Source organism: Pediculus humanus, genomic scaffold (genome assembly GCF_000006295.1).
Source record: "Pediculus humanus corporis 1103172107545 genomic scaffold, whole genome shotgun sequence".
NCBI lineage: Eukaryota > Metazoa > Arthropoda > Insecta > Psocodea > Pediculidae > Pediculus > Pediculus humanus.
In genome coordinates this window covers 1-10,292 of record NW_002987160.1, presented here as the reverse complement: position 1 = coordinate 10,292, position 10,292 = coordinate 1, and the positions used below count along the sequence as shown (strand labels likewise).

Below are 10,292 nucleotides of genomic sequence, written 5' to 3'. Positions count from 1 at the left end.
GGCAGCTCGACGAGACGTGAATTTCACTGCTTCTGACCCTGGCCACTCCAAAGATGTTAGTCACCGGAGCCCAGTTCAGAAGACAAATCGTTCCCATCGAAAAAGACGGACTCAGGAAGACTTTCAAGAATTGATGTGGTGTTATCTTATAATAAGTGGCACCACCGAAATTCGAGTATTTGTCCCTAAGGAATCGGGTAGAAACCTCGGATAAATACTTAAAAAAAACTCCGACAAGTAGCCTTGTCGTGTTTAATGGTGGATAATAATAATAATAATAATAATAATGATAATGATAATAAGAATAATAATAATTTACTCGTTGTACTGTACAAATAAAAACAATAGATTTTTATGTATATATATATATATATGTACATAATTTTCGCGTAACCGGAAATAAGTGGAAAATTACGGTTGTTAAAAAGACGGGGTAGTAATTCAAAGAGAAGGATGGAAAAGGGGAGGGGAAGGGACGGGAAAAGGGGGTGGAGATAAGGCAAAATAAGAAGAAGATGGAAGAAATAAATCGGAAATTTAAATCTAACAAGAAGACAATGAGGAGGGATAAACATTTAAAAAAAAAAAAAAAAAAAGAAAATATTTTAACCCATAGTTCAAATTTTTATAACGACAAAAAAATTTATTAGAGTAATTTTTTTATTTTATTTTTTTTTATTGGGTTCCAAAGGAAATTTCTTTCCTTTTTTCCTTTTTTTTGTAAAAATTTTATCCAGCTTCAAATTTCTTTTAAAATTTATTTCCTCCAGGGTTTTTTTTTAAAAAAAAAATTTTTTAAGGATTTTAACTTTAACCCCTAAGTTAAACCCAAAAAATTATTTATAAAACTGAAAATAATTTTTTTTTTTACATCATAATCATCATCATCACCATCATCATCATCATCATCATCATCATCATCATCATCATCATCATCATCATTATTATTATTAGCTGGAAATTATAGAAATTTAAAATTTCATTGTTTTATTTTCCTTTTTTTTCCTTTTATTTTCCAAAATAAGAAATAAACCAATAAAAAAAGTAATGAAGAAAAGTTTAAAAAAGCCACTTAAAAAGGTTATAAAATAATAATAATAATAATAATAATAATTATAATTATAACCTTTTTAATTTTTATAAATAAATTTATTTATATATTTATAAATTTAAATTTAACCGCAGAAAACAATAATAATAATAATAATAATAATAATAATAATAATAATAATTTAAACGTCCACATAATATTTATTCTAAAAATAAAAAAAAAATTTTTTTTTTATAACCTTTTTTTAACGTATTTTCAAGCGTTATAAAATTTACGAAAAAAAGGTTTATACGAAAAGGTTTTAACCTTTCTTTTGGTTTTGTTTCCGGTTAAAAATCACGTTTAAACTTTTTTTCTTTTTTTTTATATGCAAACATAACGAAAAGGTGACGACTAAGGTCACTTTTTTTTTTTCCATTAAATTCAAACTTAACACTTGACTATTTTTAAATTGTAATAATAATAATAATAATGATAATAATAATAATAATAATTAAAATGAAAAAAACCTTTTGTTACGTGAATTTAAATCGTGCGTTATATTATTTTATTTAAACGTTCGTTTGTTTTTATATATTTATGAATTTTATAAATAAAAATATTTTTCGACTTTACATAGAGTAAAAAAAAAAGTTTAATTAACAATTTTATTTATTTATTTATAACAAAAAAAAAAAAGAAACAAAAACAAAAACCGAAATAAAAACCTTTTGTTTACCGTAAAAATATTTTTTTTTTTCGTTTCCTTTCATTAAAACCTTTTTACCGTAAAATTTACATTACGTCACATTTTTTTTTTAATTAATATTCTGGAATTTTTTAATGTGAACCTCAAGCAAAAAAAAAGATTTATGCTTCTTCCCCTCCCCTCCTCTACCCGACCCCTTCTTTTCCCTTAAACTTCTCTCACTCTTCTATTTTAAAACAAAAAGAAAATTCATTCGTAACTTTGTATGTTTATAATATTATTATTATTATTAATTTCAGGTGTTGATATCGGTGGTGGTGATTTTTCGAGGAGTCGAACCCCAAGAAATTCATAAAAATTTAACGAATCCAATTAATAATAATAATAATAATAATCGTGACGTTTCATATTACGACAATGAAAGAAATAATCCGACATTGGAAACTTATAAATTTACATTTGATGACAAGCAGACGACGAATTTTCATACAACTTTTCCGTATTTAAACCGTGATGACGATGAAGAAAAATTAAATTATTATTATTATCGTCAAGGAAATATTAATGATGATAATAATATAAATAATTTAAATTCTTTTGATGCCGTTAAAAATGGCGAAAATTTTTACCGCCACACATTTAATAATAATAATAATAACAATAAATATTATTATTATTACAATAACGAAAAACTGAATGATATGTATGGTGACGACGGCGTACAGAGAGTAAACGAATTTAATAATAATAATAATAATAATAATTTGATGCAACAATACGAAAATAGCGGGAAATATGAAAATATTAACGGACAATATAATCCGAAAGAAATAAATGAAATGATGGAAAATTATTTGACGGAAGGAGAAAATTTAAAAGGGAATGGCGGACCCCCAATTAAACCGTCGGAAAATGGTAAATAATTTTTTATTTATTTATTTTGTTAATAATTTTTATTTTCTTACTAAAGAAAAAATTTTCTTTTCTTAAGATTTTTTTTTAAATCCTTGGAAAATGATGAATGAAAACTCGGCAGAAAAATCAAAGAAAAAAAATTGGAATGAATCGAATTTTATTTTGAAAGGTTCAAGAATAAAAAAAAATGGAAGGAAGGAGGAGGAAGAGGGGAAGAGAAAAAATTTTGAAAAATTACTAATAGATTCTGGAAAATGGAAAGAATTGTCTGAAATGAAAAAACAAACTGAAAAAGATATTATCGGCGAACTAAATAATAATAATAATTCGAATAAAAGAAAAAAAAATCGTCATTTAATTTACATTCCGATAATATCGAAAAAAGGTTCAAAGATTATTTCTTTTTCAAAGGATAAAAAAAAAAGGAAGAATCAAATTTTTTTAAAATTAAATTTATTTAAAAAAAAGGAAAAAACTCGAAAGAATTTTTATCGGGGTAACAGGAGTAAAGAACAATCGGAAATAAAAAGAAAAATTCATTATCATTTTCCTCATAAAAATAAAATGAATAAAAAAAAATATATAACACCTTTAAATCAGTGTACCCTCGTTTGTTATGACTCATATAAAACATTATTTCCGGTTCCGGTTTAATTATTGATATTTGAACAACAACAACAACCACAAGGACACGAACCTTAAGCTAAACATAAAAATTTTATTCAAGAATTTTCTTTTATTTCACTTATTTATTTATTTTTGCAATTTTATTTATTATAATAATTTAAATATATTTATTAACTTTTAATACCCTTTTTTTCATGATTACCAACCAACAAAAAAAAAAAAATTTCGATTTAAATAAAAAAAAAAAAAAAGGAAGTTGAGAAGAAAAAACCTGTTGAGCAATTCAAAGAAAAACGACAATGAAAAAAAAAAATTTTAAATCGAATGAATAATATTAAAATTTTTTACGTGTAAAATTTTTGTTAGCAGACGACTTTATTTATACACTCGTAACACGTTTCGTTTTAGTTTTTTTTTAATCTTTCGATCCTTTTTTTCTCGGGGCGCGGGGGGCGAGGGGGGGAAATAAACTTTATCCAAATTTCGTTTGATTACGTGTTGTTCGAGACATAAGTTAAACATACAAATTGGTATCGGGTGTGGGATTCGATGAAAAAACATTAAATTTAGAAAACGATTTAAATGTAATTTGTACTTACCGCTGGAATTTCCTGGAGAATCCAAAATAATTACCACACGATTACAAAAAACAAAACACTATTAAAACACTATTTCGCGTTTTTAAATTTAAATTCGTTTTGATTAAAGGAAAAACAAAAAAAAAAAAAGAAAAAAAAATTTTATAAACGACTTGATCGTGTTGTGACAGGTGTTAAAATGAAAATTTTTATATAGTTCGATCTAATAAACGACTAAAACTAAACTAAACTAAACTAAGCGTCGTGGCTGAGTTCGAATCAATCACCGCCTTATATGGAAAATTTTTAAACAACCGCATTGAAAATGAAACAATGAAAACGTTAACGTTTTTTTCTTTTTTTTCTTTTTTCTTTTTTTTTTTCTTCTTTTTCTTTTTTAGACGAATGAAAAAAAAAGAATAATTTCACGCCCCAAAAAAAAAAGAAAGAAAAACATGTTGAACGTAAGCAAAATTTCCGGTTTTTTTTGTTTTTACTTTTTCCCCCTTCCCCTCTCCTTTAAGAAAATTCTTTTTAAAAAAAATAATAAAAGTTTCTGCTGTGTCGGTGACATTTTCGGTATATTTTTATCCTCTTTATATTATTATTATCAATTTTTTTTTTCCAAACACTTAAAAAGTAATTTTTCAAAAAAAATTGTCAATAACACTTACGCGAAAGAAGAAGGAGGGAGGGGAGCACATTGGATCCCCTTCAAAAACAAATTTTTTTAGGAAAAGCATACGGGGGGAGATAATAAAATTAAAAAAATTTTTTTTTTTTTCCAATAAACTTTTTTTATTATTATTATTATTATTTACAAAATTTTTTTTTATTTTTCCTTAAGCTCGAATTTCCGTCTTCCATTTAACCGCCCCCTTCGTAAATTTTTTTGTAAACGGAAAAATAAAAATAAAAATTCGTTAAGAGTTTTACTTAAGTATAAAAATATATACGAGTGTGTGTTTGTATGTGTGTGTGCGTGCGTGCGTGTGTGAAATTTTAAAAAAAAAAATTTTCAAAAATTTATTTTAACTTCGGAAAATTCTCTTCTCGTTATCGAACCCGTTCTGGAAAATGTTAAAACAGACGTCGAAGTTTTCGGAACACCTACAAAAAATAAAATTTTTTTTCTTTTTTTATTTTTAACTTTTGAAAACCCCCCCCCTCCCCGAAAAAAACAGACGAAAATAAAATAACGAAAAAAAAAAAAAAACAAATTTTTATTTCCTTCGATGTAATAAATTACAAAAGAAAAAAGTCGGAAAATTTTTTTTTCCTTTCTTTCTCTCTTTTTCTTTATCCTCCTTCTCCCCCCACTCCTTACTTCTTTTCCTGCCTCCCCTTAACTTTTTTTTTTATTTTTTCGAACAATTTTTAAGTAAGGTAATATTTAAAAAAGGTTTTTGTGACGTTTGTTTTAAAATAAAATAAAATAAGCGCCGTATCATATTGAAAAAATAAAAAAAATATAATATTATTTATAAAACGATACGCGTTTCCGGTTAAGACTTACAAAAAAAAAACAATCAAGTATTTCCGCTTTATCGATTTTTTTAAATATTTTATTTCGTTACGTTAAAAGAAAAAAAAATGAAGCGAAGATAAATAATTTTTATTCATTTTTACTATTATTATTATTATTATTATTAACAAAAGATTAACGTCAATCAAAAAAATGTTGAAATTCTACGAAGCAGAAGACAATAATTATAAATAAATAAAAAAAAAAATGAAACGATAATAATAATAGTGATACGAACGATAATTCAAAAAAAAAAATAAAACATTTGAAATCGAATCAAACAATATTGGTTTTTGTTTATATTGACCTATGACCTTTGGTTTTTTCAACGACACAAATCCTACCAAACATGACAATCTTTCTTTTTTTAAATTTAAATATATTTAAAAATGCAAACAAAAAGGTAAAAAAAAAAAAAAGACGATGGGAAAATGGTTTTAAAAAAAATGTCATTGTCATTTGTACGGGGTTAAAGTTGAAAAATTCCACCCTCGTATTGGATTTTTTTTTTTTACAAAACCACCACCACCATCACCGCCATCATCATCATCATCATCATCATCATCATCGTTATATGAAAAAGGCAAAAAGGCAAAAGTCAAGTGGAAGAAAAAAAAAAATCAGGGGCGTTTTTATATCGTTTTTTATCGAAAAATAAAAAAATTTTAAATGAAAATTTATGGGCAGTTCTGATGCCACGAACTAAAAATAATTCATCAAAAAAAAAAAACCGGAAGCGATCGTAAAAAAAAAATTTTTGATCAATAACAACGACGGCAACAAACAAATATAAGACGTGTATTCATATTTTCCGAACAATTTTCAAATTTTAATGCCAAAACAAAAAAAAAAAAAAAAACCGTTAAAATTATTATTTTTTTTTTTTAAAAAAAAATTTTCCTCCCTTTTGAATAAATTTAATACTTGGAAGGTCATTAAATGACATCATAGGTCAAATTACAACAACCACAACAACATGATCGTTACATAAAATCAAGTTTTTTTATCCGAATAATTTTATTATTATTATTAGTTAATAAATTTATTCAAATCGGTCACGTTTGATTTTATTAACCGTCATAAAATATTTTGACATACGTCATCAATCGTGAAACTAAATGAATTTCAATAAAAAAAAAAAAAACGTTCTTTTATTTAAATTGTTTAAATTAACGGTTATAGAACGTAAGGGAAAATTTTTCGACCGGAAGGCAATTATTACGTCACAGATTTTTTTTTTTACAACCTTTATCATAGAGAAAGAAAATCCTTTCAATTTTTATGTAAAATTTTTTTTTCCTTTCCTTAATAGTAATTTATATGTCGAAAACAAGTAAAAAACCTTTTTTAATAATAATAATAATAATTAACGCGGGAAGCCTTTTTTTTTTTTTTTTAAACCGTTACGAGTTTTAATTTTATAAAAAAACCTTTTATAAAAAGTGACAAACTAAAAATTTTCTTTCTTTTTTTTTTTTTATTACTCGATCGTGTTTACCGATCGAAAAAAGGTTTTTTTTTTTTTAATTATTACTGATGATTATAAAAAGGTTATTTTCATTAAAAAAAATTTCCCCTCCTGCCTCCCCTCCCTACCCTTTTTTTCCCCCATATTACTTTAACGAATGAAAAAGAAAAAAAAAAGAAAAAAAAATTTTGTTTAGCGTTTAAAAAAAATAAAAATTCTTATGCTAGGATTGGTGAATTATTATTATTATTTTTCACGAGGCTGCGTTTTCGTACGCCGCGTACGATTAATTAATTATTTTTTTAATTAATAACAAATACATAATAATAATAATAATTTTAATTAATTAAATTTGTTTTATTAAAAAAAAAAAAATTTGAAAGCATTTGGTTGTTGTGCGAAACGATCTGGACAACCAATAAAAGTTTAGTATTATTATTATTATTTTATCGTTCCTTTCAATAATATTAATAATAATAATAATATCCTTTATTTATTAGGTGTAACATTACGGGGAATTTCGATGGGTTAATATATTAATAAAAAAGAAAAAAACTTACTTTGTCCTGGAGAAGATTTAGTTTTCATTCCATAATATCTACTCATTCTTAAACTTTTATTAAAATTATCCGGACTATTTTTATTCCTTCTAAAACTAGAATTAACTCTATAACTACATATTTGCAGTCTGAATCTGAATTCCCGTCGAAATTTTTCCTTTTCCATAATTAAAACAAATAAAAATTATCATTATTTATTTATTTATTAATAAAGAAAATAATAAAAAATTTAAACTTACGTTATAATAATTGTAAATAAATGGATTGTAACATGAATTACTCATTGCCAACCAATCGAAACAAAACCAAATTATGTTTATGTATTTATATCTGTAAAAGAAAAAAAAAGAAAAAAGTTAATAAAATCGTATCGTTAATAATACATAAGTTAAATAATTAATTAAACATTTATTATTACTCGTTTATTTGTGGAAATATATCTTGAAGTATATTGTAGACTTGTAATGGAAGCCAACATATTCCAAAAAGTGCGACAACAATAACCAACATTTTAATAACCTATGTAAATAAATATTAAATAAATAAATAAATAAATGTTGTTGTAGTAGTATATGATAAAACTCACTCTTTGTTTATTTTTCATTAAATTAGCATCCCTGGCATCCTGAGCGTTACCGGGAGCTTTATTACCCCAAAGTGTATGTGCCATTCTTGCATAGGCCCATGTTATAACGGTTAATGGTATTAAATACTGTAATGTAACTAAAACTAATCTGTACACTAACATTACTATATCCTGGAAAAAAAAAAACACGTGAAAATTTCACTTTCGAATAATTTCCCTATTATTATTATTATTATTATTATTATTATTATTATTATTATTATTATTATTATTATTATTATTATTATTATTATTAAAATTTAAAAGAAACAAAGAAAAAAAAATTCTTTTTAAAATTTTCCTTTCTTTGTTTTTAAAAGTTTTAAAAAGCGTTTTTCACTGATGACTTAAGTAATAAAAGAAAAATGAATTTTCCAAAAAAAGAAGAAGAAAAATTTAGTTTTAGTTTAGTTTTTAATATTAAAAGTCAATTATAAATTTTTTTTAAAATAACTTTTAAAATACTTTCTACTCGCATGAATGAATCCTAATAGAAAATATTAAAAATATTTTGTAATTATGGAGAGATCACGTGTTCGTATACTACGTGTTACGGTTAATAATTTATTATTATAAAAATAAAAAAAAGGGAGGGGGAGGGAGGGAACTCACCTCGAGATGAATATTATAACAAAATGGTTTTAAATGACCCGGAGCATCTTCGACTATACCCACTCTTAATGCAATCGCCATTGGAGCTGCTAGTAAACCGGATATAACCCAAATTCCACTTATTATCATTTTTGCTGTCGTTTTTGATATTCTTTGACTGGAATTAAATTTTTTTTTTTTTTTTTTTTTTTTTTTAATTAATGGATAAGGGGAAAAAAATTTGTTTATAATTATTATTATTATTTATAAGGTCTTACCTTAGAGGATATAAAATGGCTCTGTGCCTATCAACAGCAATTGCCGTTAATGTAAATACGGAAACGTTAACACTAAGAACGTGAATGAAAGGGCAAAATGCACACATAAATTCTGGTAAATTCCATCTTTGTAATAAAGCCGCTTGAAACTAATAAAAAAATAATAATGATGATGATGATAACATCAGCGATAACATTTTTTTTTTACAAAAACTTACAAAATGAATGCAAACGACGAAATACAAAAAAAAAAATTATTTAAATATAAAATCCCGTTGTAATAATAACAAATAATTCCCGGTCCTAAGCTTAGAAAAAAGTACATATTAAAATTTTTCGAAAAGGATTTCTAGAAATTTAAAAAGAAAAAAAAAAAATCATGAAAGAAATAATGACGTCATGCGGTTAGGCAAACCGACATTTTTGAAACAAAATTTTTCTTTTTTTTTTAAACTGATACGTTCAGATTTCGAAGTTTTTTCGAGAAAAAAAAGAAAATCCGTTAGAAATCTTACGGTAAATATCATAAAGAATTTGTTACTCTTTTGTAAAAATAATAATAATAATAATAATAATACATTTTATTCATAAAAAAAAAAACCAAACCCGAAAATTTTAAATGACGTACTTATCAATAAATAATTTTTTTTGTTGTTTATTTTGAAAAGAAATTTAAATTAAAAAATAATAATAATTTATTAAAATTTAATAATAATTTAAATAAATAAATAAATAAATTGTTACATAAAAAAAAAAAAAGTAATTTGTTTCGGTTCAAAAACACACGAAAACAAGAATTTTTATTTAAAATATTTAGCAATAAAAAGTTGTTAAAGCAAAAAAAAAAAAAAAAAATGGGAATACCAAAACGCTAGTGACATTTATTTATTTATTTATCCAATAAAAAAAAATTTGGGGGGGCCTTAATTTATTTGTCAAGCTTTATAATAAGTAGGCGAAAATAAAATAAAAAATAAATAAATAAATAAATTTAAATCTCATTTAAATTTTTATTTTTTTGTTAACAAATATCAAACACAGACAAGAAAGACTTATTGATTTTTCCTCCCCCCCTCCCCTCCCTCCTTCTGTTTATTTATTTAAATTCGAATGATTTTATGTATTATTATTATCATCATCATCAAAGTCATCATCATCATCATCGTAACGATCATCAAAGTATGTTATTTAAATTATTTTATTCCTATAAATAAAATTTTAATATAGAAACGTAAAAAAAAAAAATCGTTTTGTGTGAGAGTGTGAGAAAGAGAAAATAAAAGGCATAAAACAAAATGGCTACCGGTTTTTTTTTAATATTTAAATGTCTTAGATTTAAAATGAAAAAACAAAAAAATGATTTAATTTAACGAGAAAAAGAAAAAT

General features: G+C 24.2%; 1 protein-coding gene across 1 annotated transcript; it reads right to left on the bottom strand.

The window, feature by feature from the left end:
• Positions 1 to 7,380: 7,380 nt before the first annotated feature.
• Positions 7,381 to 9,327, bottom strand: Phum_PHUM196020 (class A rhodopsin-like G-protein coupled receptor GPRllk, putative; the record flags this gene model as incomplete). Its single annotated transcript, XM_002425349.1, has 7 exons — positions 7,381 to 7,569; positions 7,652 to 7,742; positions 7,831 to 7,931; positions 7,999 to 8,169; positions 8,650 to 8,806; positions 8,907 to 9,055; positions 9,322 to 9,327. 7 exons carry the CDS (start codon positions 9,325 to 9,327, stop codon positions 7,381 to 7,383), a joined length of 864 nt encoding a protein of 287 aa, XP_002425394.1.
• Between the last annotated feature and the right edge of the window lie 965 nt (positions 9,328 to 10,292).